Source organism: Conger conger, chromosome 8, assembly GCF_963514075.1.
Source record: "Conger conger chromosome 8, fConCon1.1, whole genome shotgun sequence".
Classification (NCBI taxonomy): domain Eukaryota; kingdom Metazoa; phylum Chordata; class Actinopteri; order Anguilliformes; family Congridae; genus Conger; species Conger conger.
Genome location: NC_083767.1, coordinates 53,598,045 through 53,621,420, shown reverse-complemented (window position 1 = coordinate 53,621,420; position 23,376 = coordinate 53,598,045). Strand labels below are relative to the sequence as shown.

Below are 23,376 nucleotides of genomic sequence, written 5' to 3'. Positions count from 1 at the left end.
CAGGAATTTTAAATCTTATTATTTTAATCACATAGAAAAAGAGAAAAATCCAAGAAGTGCTGTGGTGCAACCTCCTGGAGTTGGTGTGGAATGACCCAGGAATATTAGATTTTAATTACAGACATGAGTGATGTGAATTCACAGAAGATTATTTATAATATACCTAGTTCAAAAGGAGATGAAGTTTGTCAGTGTTGGAAGTCGGAACCCCTGTGTTGGCCTACCCGTTTGCACAGTCAGTCTGAACCATAACTGTATTGCGGTCTCATCCCTGCATGTGTCATCTGACCATTTTTATTTACTTAATATGAACAAATATGAACACAATAACACAAGGAAAGTGTCAGGGATTTATCTGCTACAAAATACAATAACAACAAAGATACGGACGGACTGAGATATCCATACAATAAATCAGTAAAGGGGGGAAAGCGCAGGAAGTTATTGACAACACACAGTTAAAGAATAGAGTTATGTGCCTATATTATAAAACTCAAAAACATTCACAGCTTGCTTTTGTATTCTTTATCATATCTCTGGTAGGTTTAATTGAATTAATTTCATTTCCTTTAATTAATAATAATTGGATGAGAGCATCTGCTAAATGCCTAATGTAATGTACATTTATATTTTGCCTAAATTTTGCCACATTTTTTGAAACGTATGCATTATTTAAAAACATAATGTTATCTTATTAAAAACCTAATGGGGAAATCAGGAACTGTTGAATTAAATGAGTCACATTCCCATTTATTCTCATTATATTGTAATTGCATATAATTCCAAAATATTTTAGTATAGATACAATGAAAGATTATATTGAATAATATTGAATATTTGGTTAAGTCCACAGAAATCACAAGAATAGACATTATTCAGTTTAAACATGTTTCACTTGACATATCCTATGCAGTATTTTAAATAAAATAAAAAACCTCACCACTCAATTCATACCACAGGTTTATTCGGTTCTTTTACATACTTGATCGAGAGGGACGATTACCGCATAAAATCCACTTAGAATAATAAAATAGACCTGAAAAGACATTAGGTTTACTCCGAAAATGACCACATAGGCCGATATAGCCTACTAATTATCCTAATTACTGTACCACATTTAATCTAGACTTCCAGAAACAACATTAAACTGTTAACATCAATATAAAAACAGCGTTAGGTTATCAGATCATGCACTAATGTGGACAATGGTAAGGTCAGTTTTCCGATAAAACAAATGGCATCACGTGTACGAGTCTAAGCAAAGAGGCTGTTTGTTTCTGCATACGTGTTACCCACATTCAACGCAGTGGGAACGGGTGCACCTGTTGAGAGGTGGGGCAAAACTTTTGAATTGCGCACTAAAACTTCCAAAGCGAGCTGGAGTTTTCGTTTCAGGAGGGGCGTATAGGCCTATCAAGCCAGTGGTGTTCCAGGAAGGAAACTAGCAGGCAAACTCAGCTAGCTCAGCCTACTCCGAGGAATGGAATGCACCCGGAACTTCGGATCCTCCTTACAGCCTCCTCAAAGGCACATCTCGGATTCAGCGTACCTGTGCGCTCCTTGTCTCAGTTGTTTCATGTGACCGGACTAGTCTACCGGGCCCGAACTATGTGATAATTATTATACAGGACACTGTCTGAAAAATGGCGTCTCAGGTAGAATTCGGACCGAGCGAACTTTTGGAAATAGACATATGTGACGATGGCATCTGCTCTGAAGAGGAGAGCGGCGTTTTTGTTAACTCAGGTGCGTCATACACAGATGGGTTCGCCGAGTTTCACCAATGGGTTCCCGCGACCAAAAGCGGCTTGTCTGATATAAAGAACTTAGAAAATAATGCAAACTGCGTAAGTGGAGTTAAACCTGTTTCCAGTTGCATGCAGATCCCAAATGGCACTGCCAATGCAAACTGCAGGAAAAGCGTGGCTTCTGTGGGCAGTGACTATTTGGAAGATGAACCAAGGTCCGTATCCCGTGCCTCTATAGTTGACTGTCTCCTCGTTGAGCTCTATGACACCTACAGCAGCTACAACAGAAAAGGTGTGGATAGCCTTGACAGTTCGACCGAAGCATCCAGTTCGGATGCATTTTTTGGGAGAAGCAATACGGGATCTAATTTCCTGCAAGAACTTCAAGAGAAACACACTAAACGACATCAAATGAAGTACCTGGCCCAAAAAGGTATGCATATGTTAACTTCTTTTTGTTTTGATACTCTGACAGGCAGCTAAACTAAGTAGAAATATGTGAACGCTATTTTATGCGCTTATGTATTTTCTCCCGCTTATATACAGTAGAACTAAACTGTACTGAACAGATGGACAACCGACGTGGATGGTTGCTATGCATGACGTGTACAGTTCTGTTACAATAAACTATTAGTAAGCTACACTATTGATATCATGCATAGTGTTTTCAAACTGAAGTTCTACTTGCGGTTATAATCCCAATATTAGTAATAGCAGTTCCTTCAGTTGACGAAGCGTGTGTTTATTCAATTCGTTTAATTCGCATGAATTTGTATTAAATTCACGTTGATAAGGATTCCATGCATGAACAGAGGTAGTATTTGTAAATAAATAAAATAAATAGTAGATAGTTAATGTATATTACAGTAAATGGAAATAAACACAATTTGTCTTGGATTGCAATATAATTACATTTTTCTTTGTTATAATACATTAATTTATGGTGCCTGAGAATTTGGTCACACTGTTAGACTTCCTACCGTTGAAGTCTGACAGATTTCCTACTGTATTTGGAAATAATTTATTCCCTCTATATTAGTATTCTCGGTATGCATCTTTTAATTACCCTACCCAGCCCTTAATCTGTAGACTCAACCAGGCCAAGTATTTGTTTATCTTTTTTAAATGCCATTGTTTCTTGTACTTAAACGGGAGCAGTTCTTCATTAAGTAGTCATCAGCATAGTTAAAATTGCCTCAGAACAAAGACCGCTGTCTCACTAGAAATATTTCCTGCCAAATTCATGTATTCTGTACTAACAAAACAGAAACTATTAACATGTTTAGCATATTGTGTGTATACACAGACTCTCATTAGGCAGAGAAGAGCAGATTGTGGTGTAAAACATCTTTTCTCAATGCGTTCTATTTGCAATTGGCAGAAAACCACATACACAACCAACCAGAAATAACATCCTGAAATCTGCAACCATCCACACACAATAGACTTTGCAAAAAGTGCAGGATACACCAGTATATGTTTTAGACATAATAATAATCTACATTAATAATCTACAGTCTTTCAGTGTCAGAGGGGACTGATACGTAAATGTAGGTCTAAACATGTTATTTAAAATCCTAACCCCTAGGGATGGGTGTTGCAGATGAGTGCACGTTTGGTTAACTCTGGAGCAACACATCTGATAATTGTGAATTCAGTAAGTGACTGCATTTGTATCTGCACTCAAACCGCAATAAAATACAAGTAAATAAAACATGCATAGACAAGCATTCTTTGGGGTTCTGCACCATGCCTGCATTTTCATGCATGTACCTTTTAGTGGCCGAGACATACTGGTTTTCACTTTTGGTCAGACTCTGTGGAACTGAAGTGGATTATACAGGAAGTGAACTACCGCATCGCCAACCTGTCGGCCAAGCTGGTGCGGCAGCTGAAGAGGAAGGATCGTCTGCATAATAAAGTTCAGAAGAACTGTGACATTGTGACGGCCTGCTTGCAAGCTGTATCCCAGAAAAGACGTGAGTGCCAGAGGTCTTGTTCTATTGTTTTTGTTTTTGTTTTTGGTTCTGGGATGAAATGGAGGTCTGGTTAGACTTTATTTTATCCAACAAGAAGTGGATAGATGCTAGTTACTTTGGGATGATTGCCAGAAGGCTGTGACCTCTGGTTTTCCATATTTCTACTTGTTAAAGCCGAAACATTTCACTGCACCTGATTTCAGTATTCTTGCCTTAAACTCATTTTGAAAACCATTTTTATTCGGGATCATCACTGTACTAAATTAAGGGATACATTTGGATACCAAATTGGTGACCTCTTGACAACATCAACACAATTATTTAACATTTTGCACAATTAATTTTGTGGAAACAATAGGTGTACGTGAAACGGTGCATGAATAATTGTAATGAATAAATGTAATGTGGCTTTTCTGTAGAAATTAAATGTTCATAATTTCACAATATTCACCTTAGCAGTGCTTCAGCCTTCGGGTCTGATGAACAGTGATGATGCAATGTTTTTAACCGTGATGGTTGGCTGAATTTGTCTCTCACCTTATTTGAATAGGCATGGTGTGATTTCAGTTTGTTTAACCGTGACCTAAGTGTAACTGAAGTCTCTATACATTGGCTATGAAGGTGGACTAGTGCCACATGGTATGGTAGGATTGTCTTACAATATTGACAATTTTGATGTCTCTGTCTTTCCATTATAAGTTAGAGGTGGTTGGTTTCTGTGTTGTATGTTTTGCTTCCTTGAATGATTGTATTGCATGCAAGGATATATGCTTGCACATTCCTTGTTATATAATAACCAAACAGCAGAGATTAGTATGCCCTCATTGCTGTAAGGGGTTTCCTCCATTTAATTGGAAATTATGCTGATTTAATATGCTGCCACGGGAAAGTCCTGATTGTTTTGAGCATTACCCTGTCTGTTGAAATTGCCATAATGAGAAGAATAGAAATGCGAAATGTTCCTGTTTCAGTCAAGAAGCCTTATTTACTTAACAATTTCTGCTTGCTCACATTGGCATAACATAACTTATTATAAACAACATTAAACACACAGAACACAACCGTGCTTATAGCATTGTTAAGTGATGAGAGGAATTGCAAGGACATTTCCCGTCACCGCATTGTGCATTTATCTTTACAAATATTTGTTCACGTTAGTCTCCCTCATACACAGGTCATGACTCCTGGTGTACTAAATTCCACCATTTCTGAATGATCTGAATAATGCAATCAGATACTGCATTAGTCCATGTGTGGCAATGCACACTAGATCTCAATTTAGTTTGTTGTGTGTTTCATAGGTATTATGGAGAATACAGCTACAGTTCATATTGTGCTTTCATGTTTTTTTAATGGCCCACCACCACCACCCTGCAGTGAAGGACAGTGTTATTTATGCCATTATAATATTTCCATATCATAGTGGTGAAGTCAGTACTATCCCTACCTATCCTCCATCCACTCTGCTCTTCATTTTATACTGATACTTTCACCTCAACACTAATGTGCAAACAGAAAATGCACACATTTGTAAATTCCTTCATAAATGTACAGATATGAATTGTATGTCTTTCCTTGGCTGTTCATACCAGTCCTAACATAGCCCTGCAGCCTAGTGAGCCTCTGCTGAGGACTCACATGTGATTATATTAATTGGTTTCATTTTTTTTGTTTTTGCTTTGTCAACATGCAGCATTGTGGCTACAGACCAGCAGGTATGGCATGTATTATACCCTGATAAAGTGTGACCTGCATGATGAAATATATTTTTGTGTGTCCCATGAAAGTGTTTGAAATGGCTTGATGATGCCCATTGATGTAAATTCACCCAGGTGTCATTCAAGAACCTCGCATAGCTATTCAGTTGCGTTCAGGTCTGCGGACTGGGAAGGCTATGACTTTAATAACATCAGTGTCATGCTCATCAAACCATTGAGTAACTTCTCATGCTCTGGGACAGTTTCCATTTTGACAGTCAATATCTGCAGCACAGAAATGCTTTATCATCAGATGAAAATGATCACTTGTTACCATTAAATAAAGATTGATATCAGCCCGATCTACTAAAGGTATACATGAACCAAAACCATGCCAGGGAAATGTTCATCACTGTAGAACCACAAGAACCCTTCACATTTGATACGCCTGTTTCTTGTTTCACTACCTTTTGCATGAGATGGATCTTTTGCTCGTTATCATAAATATGATGCTCTTGTTTTTACAGGTTACATTAGTTGAATTCATTAATTTAATCTGGCAGGGCTGCTAATTTTCGCCTTTTGCCAAGTAAAGGACAATTGATTAAATCTAAGTATTTCAGATGTGGCTTCAGATTCATAATACTCGATTCAAGGTCCTCAGTGACATTAATTTTGGATAGTCACCCTTTTCTGATGCAGCTGAAATATTTGGATATCTCCTCATTTTGATATCTTCCTTCATAAACCTTTACACTCACGTAGCCCTTCCTAAAAAGTGCCACTCTTGGCCATCTTCAGAAGTACACAGTGATGCCTGTGGATTAAGTTTAGAAGGCAGCAACATCCCTCCTGCTTACAATCAGTTGAGTCAGTGTGTTCATGGCCGTGCAGTATGTGCCTCTCTGCTCCTCTCTGGCGGGGGGTTAATGCTTCTTCGATTAAATCTTCCAACGACTATGCTCCCCCCCCCAACAGAAATGGGGCTTCAATGGGGCCACTTTCTTTGATGAGGTAGAATAGCTAATGGCCTTTAATTAATGTACTTGTCTGGACATGGGGTTTGTAGGCTTCACTTGGTGTGCCACACGTCAACTGGCTCTAATTGTACATTATGTGATATTAAAATTGATTTGACTTTTTTTCCATATTGAGGCTTGAAAGTGGTAGATTTTCGTGCCAGTAGATGGTTTTCTGATTAAAGAATTGTGAGCTCATTAAAATACATCAGGATGGCTTAATTATAAACTGATTTTGATTGACTATTATTTTGCTCGTGTTCTTAGTCATAGTAGTAGGTCTGTGTTCACGCTTCTCTCATCTTCTCTGTTCCTATTCTCTCCTCATTTCCCCTTTACCCCTTATTTCGGTTTCTTGTCCTCTCTGTGCTCCTACCCACCTTTCTGCATCCCCCCGCGTGACGCCGCGTATGAGGGTGTGTGTATGTGTGTGGGAGATCACCATGGGATCCCGCTGCAGCAGCGGCATTGCAGATTGCAGAAGCTCCACTGGAAACAAGGATCTTCGTTTGTTGTGGTTGACGCGCCTCGGTTTGGGAGGTCGAGCTATTAACATAGAATGCGCTCATGGAGGGTGCGTTCTGATTTGATAACTTGAAGAAAGGTTTGCCCTGGTTCGTTTTTTTAAAACGTATGTCGAGGTGAGAGACATCGTGTAATCGATTGGAACATTTGGACACGAACGTTATTCAACCTATTTATTCATTGTTTTTTTCTACAGAATTTTTGCAACAATTTTGGAGCTAATCATGGGCGTATGGCTGGCATTTGGAATAGCTTTATCGGATCAGTAGCAAAACCAAACACGGTTGATCGCCGTGGAAATTAACAAGGCATTAATTAATGACGGACACATATTTTGTTATTTTTACACCATTAATTTTTCACCAATGAAGCAAGATAGGTTTACTGCTTCTAAAAGGTCTAGAATCTGTCTTAAACGGCAAAGTGCCGGAGGGGTTGGTAGCATCATCAGTAATGTCCTCAAGAAGCGGAACTGCATCTCCAGGAGCGCCCCACGACTGTTGTGCACGCTCGAACCAGGTGATTTATGACATGATCTAGCAATCATTAATCTGGGTGACTTTGTTGATTATCAAATAAGCTCGAATATCTTTTTTTTCTAAAGAAAGATCCGGGGAAAATGCTAAGTTTAGCACAATGGTATAGGCTGTTTATTGATCGTTGTTGCTGACGTGTTGGTCACGGCATGTTCTGTGTGCTGTGACACTTTTTAAAATATTCCCCTCGTTTACTTTTAAACATTATTGAATTACATTTAGTTACCTATTGTAATTTGTATCTTTGTTATTTATAGTCAATTCTTAACATGTACTAATTTCCCTTGCTTTTTATTACTCCCACTATTCGGACAAACAGGTTATGTGTTAAGTGTAAGCTATTATTCCTTTCTATCTTTTCAAAAGGGAAGTAGGAGGGATCCAGAGATAATAATCGTGTAGGCTAATCCTTTTCAGTCCGTGCAGGCAGAGGGAAAGGGGAAAAAAGGTCTAAAAGTAAACATGGTAACAACGTTATACTGGGTCTGTATTTTCGTGGATTCTGCCGGGAAACATGGCTGAAAATGAAGCAGGTTGTATTGTTATCCATACCTATAACCGATTAGTTGAATGATAACCATATAACAGCCGAATGTGCTAGGAAAGACTGCCACGGCCATTGAGAGAACTCGCAATGGCTGCTGTTGTGGACGCTGCACTTCAGCGCAGGGGGGACTCGGCTGTGCATTTATAATATTATGACAAATCCAATGTTGATTCATCTGCGAGGAAAGACTTGACGGATAGATGTGCAAAAGTAGTTCGATTATCTTGTACTGTGTGTTCCGCTGCGCCGGTACATTTACACTGTAGAGGTTTTGAAGATCGATGTGGTAATTAGAGGAGGGACTATGGTATCAGCACCATGCTGCGTGGGACAGCGACTCCAAATAAATATTACGGAAGTCATTTGTGCTGTTTGTGCGTTCGTTTTTGCTTACATAGCTATAAAACGAATCTGGGCTTAGAGTAGGGTTACCGTTTATATCACAAAATGGTTGCTGTCTGGTGTTTAACACATCAGGGGGTGATGGTCTGACGTGTTCTGTTGGCGCATTAGGTCACCATACTGTACAGAGAAGGCCTGCTGGTGAGAGCAAACTGTAGCTACAGTGTACGGCTTTGGAATCATTCATGATTCCCATACGGGAGATATTTAGCTTGCCTTCCCTTTGCTGTCCTTTTTATTTCCATGTAAAAGGTAGTCTCTGTGTATTTCCATAGTGAATCAGGACACAAGACTATTGGAGTTTATATCCAAGATGCAACAGTATGCCAGCACCCAGTATGCAACAGCTAGCTGCAGTTTTCGCTTTATATCGTTTCAAAAACGTCGGTGTTTTTCTCGTATTTAAAGAAAGCAATATGTATATCGAGCTACTGACGACTCTTTTCTTTTCCTCGCTAGGAGTTGACACAAGATTGAAGTTCACTCTTGAACCATCTCTGGGCAAAAATGGTTTCCAACAGGTAAGTAAGTGGGCTTTTAAGTAAATATCCAGTCATTGTTTTCACTTATAAAAGTGAGTTATAAATGGTGCTCTTGCATAATTACAAAGATAGAGTTAAAAAAAGGCCACACCTGCATTTTCAAAGAACTGAATGATACCCTTTTTCATTGTGCTTAAAATGACCGAAAACTCATTTGAGCGCATCACGTCATCCATTTAAATGAAAATATACACAAGCTACCACTATCTCACAGATGTCACGCTTGAATTTGAATAATATACAATAAGGCATAGATATACTATTTTATTATGAGCATCATCAATAATTAATCACATCTAAACATGACTCTCTAAGCCAATATCCCACAAAAGCAAAGTGACAAATGAATATGTTCTACCACTTCCCAACACTGTTGTGGTTCCTCCCTGTCCACTCAGAATTAATTGACAGGGAGATTTTTAAAAAATATTGTTTTGCCTCTGTACTCCACAATTTTAGATTTAATCATGTGGCTAAACTGCAGATTATCAGCTTTCACTAAAGATAATTTTTATACGTTTTGGTTTCACAATGTAGAAATTACTGCGCTTTATATACCTCTTTGTATATGGCTTCAGAGGGGTTTCTGTTTATTCAGGTGTGTTCAATCACTTCCTTTGTGCAGGTATAAGAAATCTTTCAATATCTAGTCTTGACTTTAGGCTTTTGTTTGCCTTTCGGAGTCTGTCATTGGCATTTGTCAACTTGTCAATTCAGGTCAAGGAAGCCATTATCAGGCTGAGTAATAAACAGTCAGAGACATGAGGCCAAGCAACAAACTTACCAAAATGAACATCATTAAGAAGAAAGCATTTTGCATAGCCCATTGCATGTTAGGGCTGTGCAACCAAAAAATTGGACTTAAGTGCTTTGATTTACTATCAAGTTCATCTGTCGATTTAATTTTGCTCATCTGAAAATAGGGGGACTTGACATGAAAAGAGTTGTTACTGGTAAAATGGTAAAACCTATATGCATGTAAAATTAAATAAATGCTGATTGTCTGCACCTTTGTCTTCATCCTTTGACCTAAAATCCAATTGCCATAATTATAGCAAAAATATTTAACTTTTAACTCTACCCTTACTTACCCTCAGTTTTGCGGAAACTTGATCAAGATGACATGATAAACTGTTTTAACTGTGTTATTTGAGCTCTTGTGTTGTAATTGAGTTTTTGTTGCCTTGTTTTTGCCTCACAGTGGTACGATGCCCTCAAAGCTGTAGCCAGGCTTCCCACTGGCATCCCCAAAGAGTGGAGGAAGAGGGTAGGTCAGCCTCACACCCCCCCAGGGAGGGTCCTCCAGGGAGTGTCCTCCAGGGACCCCACTGGACCCAGTGCTAGTTATATGGTCAGGCTAGCTTTCTTTGTCAGGATAAGCTGTCTATGCTAATTGTGCCATTAATTTCTCATTTCTAACTACTTGCTGTGCTCCTACATCCTCTAAGACTGTATGTAGCACTAGTGCTTAAATTAGAACCTGTTTGATGATACTGTAAAGATACAGTAATTACTTGTGTCTTGTGTCTAACTTTAGCAAAACATTAGATAGTGGTGACGGTAGCCGCTGCTGCTAACCTCAGTGGATTTCAGTCTTTCAGAGGATTTCAGAGGATTTCAGAGGAAATATGGCGGTAGAATCTGCCAAAAATATAAGCAGTAACTTCAGTACTGAGCAGTAGGACCCAGATATCACGGCCAGCCAGCTGATGTACAAAAAAACATGACTTTAGTTATTTTATAACGCAGCAGCTAATTAATGTCCTGACTGAAAGCTGGCCAGTCACTTGATTAATGGCTAGCCACCAAGCCTAATCTCTCACAAACCCAGCTCACCACTGGAGTAGCCAATCATACCCCCCCCTCTTCTATTGGATCATAGAGCATATGAGTGGCCATGTGCTTTTCAGATCCAGCACAGAAGTAAAACAAGGCCTGTGCCCCGAAGAGGCCCGAGCAGGTTTTAGAACAACAAATAAAAGTAGACAAGCAAGGTGTTGGGCAGAAAGGAACACAATGTACAGTGTGTCATAATGATGACTGAGCATGCTTGTTTTAGAATATTTTCAAGGTGAAAATCCTGCATAGTATGCAGAGGATGATAATTCACTCATGCCGATTCGCTTTGATGCTTTTTTCCTGCAGGTATGGCTGACTCTGGCTGACCAGTACCTTCACAGCATCTCTATAGACTGGGAGAAGACCCTGAGATTCGCTTTCAATGACCGTAGCAACCCTGATGATGATTCTCTGGGAATCCAGATCGTCAAGGTACAGGTGTTGGCTGGCTGTATCAGAAATAAAAGAAAACAATGTGTTATTTAGCTGATGCTTTTATCCAAAGTAACTTGCAGTTGATTAGACTAAGCAGAGATCAATCGCCCCTGGAGCAATGCGGGGTTAAGGGGCTTGCTCAAGGGCCCAACTGCTGTGCAGAGCTTATCTTGGCTACACTGGGCCTTGAACCACCAACCTTCTGGGCCCCAGTCATGGACTGGCTGCCCATAGCCTGCCAGAAATGGCAGGTCTATTCCTGCTATGATATCATAGCACCAGTCTGCTGAATCTTTCTCTAACAATCTTGACCTCCTATGGAAATGCACAGTATCACTTGCTATACTGTATGAACAGGGTTATTATCTGTTGTGATCTCGGCAAAGAAACACGTTTGATGTGAGCAGCTGGGGGGGGGACATATCTCAGAGTGTGGGGTTAACCGCTCAACCCTGGCTGCTTCAGAGTGTGTGGATAATGGAGGAACAGTAGCAGGGTGTTTACTCTTGGTGCTGTGTCAACAATAAGTGGATAATGGAAAAGCTGTCAGGTTTTTTTTTTTTTTTTTCCTACCCCATCTTTGTGTGTCCGCACACAGTGAGTCAGGATTTGTGTGTTTTTCCCAACTGGACCGAGTCCAGGCCTCTCCCATTCTGCACTCGCTCTGGTGTCCTGCCAGGACACCCGTTCTTCTCGCTGCCATGGTGACGGCACGATTAGACCCTGTCTGACAGCAGGGTGTGGCAGGGGATAGGTCTCTGAATTATTATTTTTTATTTTAATCAGGACCTGCACAGGACGGGCTGCAGTTCCTACTGTGGCCAGGAGGCGGAGCAGGACCGGGTTGTTCTGAAGCGGGTGCTGCTGGGGTACGCGCGCTGGAACAAGGCTGTGGGCTACTGCCAGGGCTTCAACGTGCTGGCGGCGCTCATTCTGGAGGTTACTGAGGGAAACGAGGGGGACGCGCTCAAGGTACGTTCCTCTTTGTCCGGTTTCATATCACCTGCCGTATCTGGCCACGTATGGAGATTTTAAAGCCATAGAAACCACATTCACCGGTGAAGTTCATCTGCTGATAAACATCGGCAATGTTGCGTGCGTTTTTCTGCCCGTGCAGGTGATGATTTACCTGATCGACAAGGTGCTGCCCGACAGCTACTTCGCCAACAACCTGCGGGCGCTGTCCGTGGACATGGCGGTGTTCCGAGACCTGCTGAGGATGAAACTCCCCGAGCTCTCTCAGCACCTGCACAACCTGCAGAAGGCCGCCAATCGAGAGGGCGGGGGTGTGTGGCAGTCCCTTCTCTGCTCCTTTCACACAGCGCAGTTACATATTTGTGGAATTGATCTCTTTTTTTTTTTTTTTACTGTGACGTAAACACAATATCGGTAGATATTGGTAGAAGTAAGTACCTGGAAGAAGTTGAGCACAATGAAAACCGTTGCGTGCTCTTTTCTCTATGTCGCGCAGGGAGCTACGAGCCGCCTCTCACCAACGTGTTCACCATGCAGTGGTTCCTCACCATGTTCGCCACCTGCCTCCCCCACCACACCGTGCTGAAGATCTGGGACTCGGTCTTCTTTGAGGGGTCTGAAGTCCTGCTGCGGGTTGCTCTGGCCATCTGGTCCAAGCTGGGAGAGTGAGTTGACCTGTTTCACCCCGAGACCTGCCTAATTAGTCTGCGTATCTCTCTCTTGAAGTGAAAGGAATGGCTCTTTCTTGGTATAATACCATTTGGAAAGTGTGCTTTTTTTCTGAGGCGGTGATAGAGCTCCGGTTATAGCCCAGCTGAGACCGAGAAGAAGGGAAAGTGCCTCAAGTAATAACTCTCCATACCGCGGTAGAGGAGTGCTCTGTGTGATTGATGGCCTCCTGCTGGATGTGGCTGGGTGGAGCAGTCTAGGGAGCATCTGTGTTGGAGGTGCTTCGCTACATTAGCAGTAAAGCACCGTAAAATTGACTATGAGTGAACGGAATGGAGAGAGCGGATAAGGGCCAGGTAAAGGTTTCTGAATACAGCCAAAGACCAGGGACATGAGAAGACCTGGAGTTTGTCAATGTGGATGTTCTCTGCAGCCTGCTTGTTTGTGCAATCAGGATTATGAAAAATGGGGATTCTGTCTCGGGCGCATGTTTAGTCACCATGGCAACCACAGAAATATCGCTCAGCGTACAGTCTGTGGAGATGGGCACTGTCAAGATTGGTGCTGATAATGTTGCAGAAATATATCGAACACATTTCCCTCTGTCTCCGTCTTGCTCTCTCTCTGTCTCTCTGTCTCTCTCTGTCTCTCTTTCTCTGTGTCTCTCTGCTTTCTCTCTGTCTCTCCCCGTCTCTCCCCGTCTCTCTTTCTGTCTCTGTCTCTCAGACGGATTGAGTACTGTCAGAGTGCAGATGAGTTCTACAGTACCATGGGCTGCCTGACCCAGGAGATGCTGGAGCACGATCTGATCGACTCTAATGAGCTCATGCAGGTGGGTCTGTGAGACCAGCTGCCCTCTGATACTCCATAATGTACCTGTAGCTCACAGGAATTTCTCTGTTTTTAACTGATAGCAACAACATTTTGAAACAGTATTGTAGAAGTGTAACCTGTTGCCATCATGGCTCATATGAATCGCTATTGCGGCACACATTAAGGCTGTTTTATACTTCTGCGTAAACATGGGCAGATACTTATGCAGCATGTTACACCAGTTGCGCACGCTGTGTAAGTATTTTTTATATTTATTTTTTGATAAAGAATGCTGGTATTGTCAAACCTCTTCTGATTGCATCTAATGAAAACACTCCTTAACTGTTGTTTTAAATTCACTAAAGGAAGTTAACTGACATTGTATGACCGTTATACCACATCACATCACTGGTCAAACAAGCCTCATCTTTGTGGTGTATGTGGTTGTGAACTACTCTCTTAAATTCCTGAGGAGCCACACAACATCTTCTTGGACGTGGTTTGCAACCTTCGCACAAACTGTACATTTGGCATAAACCCTATGCCGACCAATTTTTATGTGTACTCGGCAGAAGTATAAACAGCCCTTGGACTGAATTGTGTATATACCCATAGCTTTTAGCAGCTCCCAAGATCCTAAAACTGTCAATTTATAAAACAACAGAGTGCTTGAAATATGAGGTAGGCTTTCTAATAATAAAACCCTATTTTAGCTGTACTAGACAACTGTTGTAAACAGTGTAATGGAGTGTAATGAATGCCTCTACTTCCTGTACCTGCAATAAGTACTGTATATGTTTCAGGAATAATTGACAATTGTGTCGTCTTGCCTACATTGATTACCAAAATTATACATATGTCTTTGATACAGTGAACACCTGTATTGTCCCTACCTACTGAACGTGGGGTATATGCTCTCACAACTCACATTTTCGCTTTAAATACGGTTTAGTTTTTTGTTTTGGCGCTTTCTGCACTTGCCAAATCATACTTGATTACTTGATTACATACTTGATTCTAATTTTCCTTGAATCATTAATCAAGGTTAATAATAAATGGAGAATTAATTTTGCCCCATGCCTCCGGTTTAGTGGAAACTACGGTGTGTATACTATACTGTGTTTTTCTCAGTTGTTGTGATGTTCTTCCCTGCATCTCCTGTGCTCCTGATGTGCGTTCTTTATTTGGGCTCCTCTGTTGTTCTGGGACAGACTTTGTACTCCATGGCGCCATTCCCATTCCCCCAGCTGGCCGAGTTAAGGGAGAAGTACACGTACAACATCACCCCGTTCCCCGCCCCCGTCAAGCCCTGCTCCAGGTGAGCAACGACCCATCACACGAAAAACCTTGTTTATGTTCACGTTATACAAATGTGTCTGTGTTGACTGCTCATTTTGAGGCTTGGTTGTTATGGTGATTCCAGCTGGCACTTTAGTGCAGGTGTAAACGCTTGTGCCATGAGTAGACCTCATCTTTTGTTTTTGAGGAACTGTGTGCTGGAGATCAGGTTTGGTATGCAAATATTGCCTAACTGACAGTTACCATGGCACTTTGACTTACAACTGCTGTGAACATGGTGTTTTATAACACCCTCTATAGTGACTTGAAGGCAAAACACCACTCCCTCTTGACCGCTTTGGATCCATGCCAGAAGATGTGTAAATATGCGTTTGCAGTGCATATTTTTGAACCGTTGAGGAAGCAAACACTATTTACACACTGTTATTAGACTCTGTCTCTCGATTCTGTCAGACTGATTTATTAGATAATAGATACTTCTTAATGTTAAAATCTATCTTTGTTTTATGTTTTCATAATATAATAGGATTTTATGATTTCATAATATTATATTTCATAATGTATGCATACGTCTTATACTAGCATGCTGTCGTGTGAGGAAAGGTGACTAGTTTAGTGTTATACCTCAGTATACAGCCTAAAAAGAATAATGGAATTGGAGCATAAAATTATTTGAGTCTTAGTGGTAGAAGATTCTTCTTAGTACTTGTCATGACATTGGATGAAATACTGTTGAATCAATACATTTTTATGTATTGTATTTTTTTATTTGTTGTACAGTAGCTACTTCACTTCTCAGCGTAGATATCAAATCTGTGGAAGACCCAAAGAACATTGTTTTGGAGACAATAGCTGTCAGGTAGCCTGGCAGTCTCATCACTGGGACAGTACCCCAGATCCAGTCCTCTAACATGATGTCCACTGGGTGCTGTGCAAAAAGCCAGTGGACGTCATTTTAAAGTCTTTACAACCTTACACCATTGGCAGTGCCATATAATGCAAATTCAAACCAGGACTGGGAGCAGTTCAGACTGACCCCAAATTACCCCACTGGGTTCACTCAGTCTCTATCTGTGCCTGCCTTGTGTTTGAAAGGTTCAACAGGAAGCAGAACCCTATTTGACTCGACCTGTGCCCTCTGTTGTGTACAATTATAAAGTAGAACCCCTTCTGACTGCACCAGTGGAGTATCTATGCGGTACATAGACAGAAAGTAAAATCTTTGGCCGGCTGTGCATTTCTAACAGTCAGGGGGGTCGTGGACGGGACAGTGAGGAAGAGGTGGACATCGATGACGAGGACTCCTTGGTCAGTGCCCTGGGATGCCTGGGGCCCATTGGGGGGCTCCTGGCCCCAGAGCTGCAGAGGTACCAGAAGCACCTGAAAGGTACAGTACAGTGCGTCTGTGGTGAGCCTCCTCACCGACACCCTGTCTCTCTCAGCTCCTGTCAGTCATCTGCCACTCATCCCATACCCCTCTTATCTTATCCAGAGCAACACACATTAAAGAAACTACTTTTTCTATGTTTTTTCTTAAAAAGACTTTGACAGTTGAAAATTCATCAGTTGAGATTCCCAGGGAGCAAAGAACTGCCCACATGTTTGGGGACGTAGCCCCTTATCGCTTAATATCAGTAAAGGCGGGCCTAACGGAGATTGAAACAGGGAGGTCACGAAGGCACAGGTATGCAAACAGTCTCAGATCTTTGGCAGGCCCCACTTCCTGGAGTACACAGCAGGCACTGCAGCTGTGCTAGCTTGCCAAGGCTGAATGTCACTTGGGGAACATAAACTGCGCGGAAAGGGGAAGTTGATGCATGGCAGGAGGTGGTGCGTGTCCGATATGTCACACTTCTGTGAACAGCCTTGAGAATCTGTGACTGCCTCTCTGGCAGCTGCTTGTGCTAGTGTGCTGCTCCCGGATGGTTAGTGCAGAACCTCTGCCTGTGGGCTGGGAGCACCCACCCCTTCACAGACCCCCTGCCTCACTTATTCTAATACCTGCCTGTCCTCCTAACATGTAACATGGCTTGTGAGAACATGACAGCAGTGTTATTGGATTGTTATCAATGCTAACCAATATCTGTTGGACGGATGAGGGTAAACGATTGTATATAAAAATAGAATGAGAAGACTGTATGCGTGTGTGTGCTTGTGTATGCAAGGTTGAGGGATCTAATATGCTCAAAATAAAGGAACAAAATGTTGATGTCGCGGTGATAAATGGAAGTCTATAAATGTGACAAAGGCACTGCTATCTGTATTATTTTGAAATATTCTTAGGCAATTAATTTGCTAAGAATATTGAGATGACAGGGCCTCAGCATTCAAATATGTGTGTGCGTGCGTGCGTGTGTGCGTGTGTGCGTGTGTGTATCAGTCATGTCCCATGGTTGTTGCTCCTATCTGAGGTCCACATCCTCTGTATGGAGACACTCCCAGCTCGATATCCTCCTCTTTCATTCTCCAACAGCACAGGAAGTGGCAGTCTCAAGTTTCCATTAGGCACCCACTGCTTTGGAGGTATAATTAATGTTTCTTAGTGCTGATGGCGGATACTGCAGGTTTTATTTCATTGAAATTCAAGATTACATTTGAACTGGGAAGGAGTGGAATCATTTTGTTTTTAGCAAAGGCTCTGAAATCTGGTAACTTAAGACTGAGGAATGAACAAATAACCTTAGGAACCTTAGGGAGGAGTCTATCTTTTATTTAGTCTTTGCTGTTGTCATGGTTACCTTTCATTCTCCCCTCCACTTGCCTCTAACACTGACTCTCAGCATGAAGGTTTTTTTGCAGTGGGGTCAGATGAAGAGTCGGTCAGTGTTCATGTTGTCTGTGTGCATGTGTGCAGAAACCCCCTTGAAATTTAAGCTGTATTCAAAGAGAATATTCATTTTGCAGTCAGAATAATTGCAACTCAAATCTTCCAGGGATATTTCTATCCTTCCACAATTTCAGATGTATTAATGGTGTACAGATATGTATTTTTTACATTTTAAAGGGGGCCAAATTACAGCCCTCAGAAGAAATGAATGGAAATTATTTGAGCTTTTCTTTTATAAATGGAGTTGTTGTTTGTTAATAATGAGCTTTGTTTACATTTAGCAGTGCCAAGGACTTCAAGACTTCCCATTGCTGAAGGCATCAGCATAGAGCTTTGAAACAATTTAGTATTTATTTTTTTTAGATGTTTTTCATGTGATGTTCTCATTCTCTTGTACTTTTACTCTCCCTCTCTCACCCTTTCCCTCTCTTCTCCTCTCTCGCTCTCTCCTGCTCTCCCCTCACCCCTCACCTCCCTGTAGATCAGCGCGGGGAGCAGACCTTGCGGAGCAGTAACATTGCGGAGCTCAGCCCCGGGGCCGTGGGGTCGGGGCGGGCCGAACACCAGGCTGCCATCAACAGCATGATGCTGGAGCGCATGAGCACGGACATCAGCGCCCTGAAGAAGCAGTACTCCCGCATCAAGAGACGGCAGCAACAGCAGGCCAGCCTGGTCTACATACACACAGGTACTGTAGCCTGGTCTACATACACACAGGTACTGTAGCCTGGTCTACATACACACAGGTACTGTAGCCTGGTCTACATACACACAGGTACTGTAGCCTGGTCTACATACACACAGGTACTGTAGCCTGGTCTACATACACACAGGTACTGTAGCCTGGTCTACATACACACAGGTACTGTAGCCTGGTCTACATACACACAGGTACTGTAGCCTGGTCTACATACACACAGGTACTGTAGCCTGGTCTACATACACACAGGTACTGTAGCCTGGTCTACATACACACAGGTACTGTAGCCTGGTCTACATACACACAGGTACTGTAGCCTGGTCTACATACACACAGGTACTGTAGTCTGGTCTACATACACACAGGTACTGTAGCCTGGTCTACATACACACAGGTACTGTAGCCTGGTCTACATACACACAGGTACTGTAGTCTGGTCTACATACACGCAGGTACTGTAGTCTGGTCTACATACACACAGGCATTACATTACATTGCATTATTAGCATTTGGCAGACACTCTTATCCAGAGCGACGTACAGTTGATTAGACTAAGTGGGAGACAATCCTCCCCTGGAGCAATGCAGGGTACTGTAGCAGGCAGCTTGGTCTACATACACTCTGGTTCTGTGGAACGCACACTCACACTTGACTGGCATGATAGTAGTAAACAGCAATCTTCAGTGTTCCTAGTTTTTTTGCTTGAAGCTGTATGTCATGAAAAATAGACAGGGTTAACATGCAAAAATAGGCCTCTGTGTTGGGAACATAGTATATGAATCATTCATGTGACAGAGATGGATGCGCACAAAACGTTATTGGCAAAGCCATTCTCAAGACCTGCACTCCCTTGAGAAAGATTTGCCAATAGCTTGTACTTTATCCTGGCACAGCGCTGTTAGAGTGACAGCTTATGTAATTGTGTATTATTTTCTCTACACATTGGGTTGTATTTCTGGGTGAAATAAAATGCATAGGAGTGAAATAGGAAATGTATTGGAGAACAATGATGATGAGTAAGCGTTGGCATGGTGTCAGGAAGCCTACATGTATGCACCGTTCCGGTCTCAGCATATCCTGTTTCTCCTTCAGGGCCAGAAGTGGCCAGAGCCCCTGGGATGCGCTCTGATCCCACGGACCAGCAGAGTCATGGTACAGTCCCATATCTGGGGAGGCAGGCTGGGATTACGCAGGGTTTTGCGAGGCTTTGTGGGGCTCCGTCAGAGGGATTTGTGTAGGGGGTGCTGCTCGGGGCTCTGTTGTAGAACACGAAGCGCTCCGCTCCTCTCTGCTCTTATCTGTGGTGCTTGCTTGCTTCTGTCGGAAAACATTGGATATATAGTTTTTTTTCCCCTCCGCACTGTCATTCAGTTCATAAATGAACAGTCCCAGCTCCCATGAGCAAAAGCTCTTTTAAAGCACCTTCTGCTTGATGGTAAAGGACTGATAACTATTATATAATGATACAATGAATGAAGTCCGGCTGCTGGAATATTACAGGCCTTCTCCTCTGGCCTTGCTGGCCTTCTCTCCTCTTTCAGAAATGGGGCCACTCTGATTCTGCTCTTGGTTGAGGGGCTTCGGGCTGCACTGCTCACAGCTCAGACCCGCTGTAGTTAATGAACGTGGGGTGGTTCTCTGTGTCTCCTTCCAGATAAATGCCCCGCCACCAGCCTCCTGGCCTCCCAGCTCCACGCGTCCCCGGTGGTGAACCACCTCCTCCTGGGGAAGAGGCTGAAGGCGGTGCAGAGGCCCCCCCGGAACGGCGTGGACCAGGCCCCGGGGGCTCACGCTGCCCCCCTGCCCCTCCCCCAGGCCCAGTCCAGCCCCGACGCCCTGAGAGGCAAGCTGAACTCGCCCTGGCGCGCGCATGTCCGCACGCACAGGAAGAACGTGGCGCGGGCGCGGGCCCAGCTGGGCTACGGCGACACCGTGGGGCTGATCCAGGAGCCGGGCCCGGGGGAGAGGAGCCAGAATGACCTGGGGCTGGAGACCGTGGAGGTGGAGGTGGAGGTGGAGAGGGAGGAGGAGGCAGAGGAGGAGGAGGAGGAGGAGGAGCAGAGAGAGGTGGAGGAGGAGGTAGAGGAGGAAGAAAAGGGAGGGATGGAGGAGGAAGAACAGGTGCGGGACGAGAAGGTATGGACAGAGGAAGAGGATGAAGGGGATGAAGAGGAGGAACTGGAGGAGGAGGAGCGGAATAGCTCTGAGTTAGAGGACACCCCGTCCCATAAGGTAGAGGAGGGGATGGGCCAGGTCCAGCAGCAGATGGCCTCCCTGGAGCTGGACTCTGGGTCAGAACCGCCCTTTCTGACCGATGAGTCGACTACTCCTGAACCCGACACCTCCGTCCCGGCCCTCCCTCCCCTCCCGCCCCCGCCCTGCCGCCGCAACGACTCCTCCAGCTCTGAGAGCGGCAGCTCCCTCCGCCGAACCCCGTCCACCTCCACCCCCACCACCCCGCTGGGCCCCCCCAGACCCCAGCACGCCTTCTCCCCCTTCCCCATCGTCAAACCCCCCCGGAAATCAGCCGCCGCCCGGAACCTGGGCCTGTACGGCCCCACCGCGCGGACTCCCACGGTGCACTTCCCCCAGATGAGCAAGAGCGTCAACCGCGCAGCAGGGGGCGCCACCGGCTCCACCAGGAGGCGATGACGAGCCGGGCCCGGCTGTAAGACCCCTCCGCTCCCCCTGCTCTGGTCTCTCTCCAGCACTTTCTGCACTTGTTTTCTATTAAGTGCTCAACACGGGATTATGGAAAGTATTACCACCATGTTTAGGGGAGACTGGGGGATGTGAGCAGCCATTTTGCAGCTGCTGGAGTGAAGACGGTGATTATTCATGTCGCGCTCTGAGCCGGGATGTAACGGGGTTGATTGACATGAGCTTTGTGCCCGAGAAGACGTGGTGTGTACCTGGGAAGACAAAGTCGGCCACAGTGGTTAAGCAAATCCTTTAAGGGCCTTGCGACTTGAATGTTTTTCCCCCTACGTGTTTGCAAATCCCCTCAAATCCTGCACTGAATGACAATGAACTCTCCTCTCTTAGAGCGACTTCAAAAAAAAACACAGAAACCGAATCGGAACGCCTTCAGCCTACAGTGTCGCTCGTCTGGGGATTGTTAAAACTTTTCTACCCGACAATGCTGCATGTTGATGTCACGTTTTACCTCCATCACTCCGTCCCTGTCTGTTTGCTGTTAGCCGCCATCGTGAGCGCCAGCATAAACCTGCAGCTTTCCTCCGTGTTTGATCATTTCCGTACGTTCCCTGAGGGGTACAATACAGACAGGTGATGTAATGCCTCGCTCTTCTCTAGCATACGGGTTCTAGCCGCGGAGAACTCAGCGGTGCGTATGGACACATAAATACGTGTTACAGCGCGTGCCTTAGGAAAAGTGTACTGTAGAAGGCGAGTGAAGTTCTGAAAGGATAAAATTCATTTTCATTCCGCACCATTGCTTCGCTCACTCACATTCACCTACTGTTCTTTTGAGCTTTCAGTGTCATGGAGCTTCTGAGATATGGGCCGTGTGTCACCCCCTCATCAGATTTATTAAATAACTGCTGTGACATCCTTGTTTTCGGCACCAAAAAGAGTGTGATTAATGTGTTTTTGTCAGTGTTAATTTCTCCGGGACCAGCCATTCACCGTTTGCTTTCAGTAAATGCGTTTCATACCTTGTATGACAGCTGTGGTATTAATTGGAAGTCTTTGACTCGTCTTTTTATTGTCGTTAGTTCGTGTTCTGCTTACGTCTAAATGTCTCAAACCTTGAGCTGTATGCATGTGTGACATGTCAATTACACTATAAACCTTTAAGGTGAATTATATCGTCCTACATTTATGTTTTTTTGTATGTTTTGTTTTGCCTGTAGGGGGCAACAAAATATACCATAAATTATTATTTCCCATTATCAGAACTCTCAAAGGGATAACATTAGGGCTGGTAGCTGAATGCCATTCTGTAAGTGCATCTGGTGAGAATGGAGTAGCGCTGTCTGTTACACTAATGTGCACCCTTTATGGTACAATTTGAGACCTTTTTGGTTTCCACTTAACTGCACATTGCACTTGATTACATACGAATCAAGCTTAAATCTGCCTAAATGGTAGCGCAATTTGGGCACGAAATGGTGGGAGTTGTGTTTCACACCATGTTAATGAAGTTATTTGTTGTAGGTGTTTTTGATGAAAGACTGTTAGTTTTGGTTTTATTGAACCAAAACATGTTGTGGCATAGTGTATTGTAAGCATGATGTCAATTGTTCTATGCCCAGACCCACCCTCCTCCCAAAAAAGGCCCTGCATCCTACAAAAAATATGAAGTGATTGAAATGAAATGATTGGAATTTAATTTTCAGGTGGCAGCCTTTACAAACTGTATATTATCGAGAATTCCCTAAAATGTTCCTTATGAGTTGTTGAAAGATATTTGCTGTACCACTGAATGCTATGTAAATGAGACTTAAAAAGACCAGGTTACTCGAATGGACCTTGGCATACTTCACAGATCACAAAAGCTTTAACTTGTCAGAAAGTTGTTATGAAGTATACTTATGATAAAAGAACCCAAGGTGCACTTGTTTAATTGTTCAAAATAAAATGAATGAATATCAGTTGTTTTCAGACTGGAACACTTTATATTCTACATTTTTTTGGACTGATGACATCCTCAAGTCAATTCTATTTCTATAGCACTTTTCACACAACATCACTATGCTTTACAGAGTAACAGAAGGGCATTGGTTTAGTCATTTGTCGTTGGAAAGCGGCAGAACAATGTGCAATCCTTACCTCAGTGTTAATAGGTGAAGCAGCCTGAAT

General features: G+C 43.2%; 1 protein-coding gene across 4 annotated transcripts; it reads left to right on the top strand.

Annotated features, from left to right (window-relative positions):
* Window positions 1–1,376: 1,376 nt before the first annotated feature.
* tbc1d30 (TBC1 domain family, member 30) lies at window positions 1,377–23,168 on the top strand. Of its 4 annotated transcripts, XM_061253272.1 has the most exons (14): window positions 1,377–2,181; window positions 3,563–3,727; window positions 8,913–8,974; window positions 10,197–10,262; window positions 11,141–11,266; window positions 12,056–12,241; window positions 12,387–12,555; window positions 12,741–12,909; window positions 13,640–13,745; window positions 14,938–15,044; window positions 16,273–16,412; window positions 18,334–18,540; window positions 19,645–19,704; window positions 20,207–23,168. In XM_061253272.1, the coding sequence occupies exons 1-14, from the start codon at window positions 1,644–1,646 to the stop codon at window positions 21,202–21,204; spliced, it is 3,099 nt and encodes a 1,032-aa protein (XP_061109256.1). In that variant the 5' UTR covers window positions 1,377–1,643; the 3' UTR covers window positions 21,205–23,168. The 4 variants fall into 4 exon arrangements, with proteins under 4 accessions (XP_061109256.1, XP_061109257.1, XP_061109259.1 ...); XM_061253273.1 differs by lacking the exon at window positions 19,645–19,704; XM_061253275.1 differs by lacking the exons at window positions 1,377–2,181; window positions 3,563–3,727 and adding an exon at window positions 6,910–7,487.
* Window positions 23,169–23,376: the final 208 nt, after the last annotated feature.

What these genes read in the sequence shown, in the direction of transcription:
- tbc1d30 (XM_061253272.1), top strand. Translation starts at nt 1,644, where the DNA reads ATGGCGTCTCAGGTAGAATTCGGACCGAGCGAACTTTTGGAAATAGAC. An exon ending in GCAAAAATGGTTTCCAACAG is followed by an intron (nt 8,975 to 10,196) that starts GTAAGTAAGTGG and finishes TTTGCCTCACAG; the next exon opens with TGGTACGATGCCCTCAAAGC. An exon ending in ATCTGGTCCAAGCTGGGAGA is followed by an intron (nt 12,910 to 13,639) that starts GTGAGTTGACCT and finishes TCTGTCTCTCAG; the next exon opens with ACGGATTGAGTACTGTCAGA.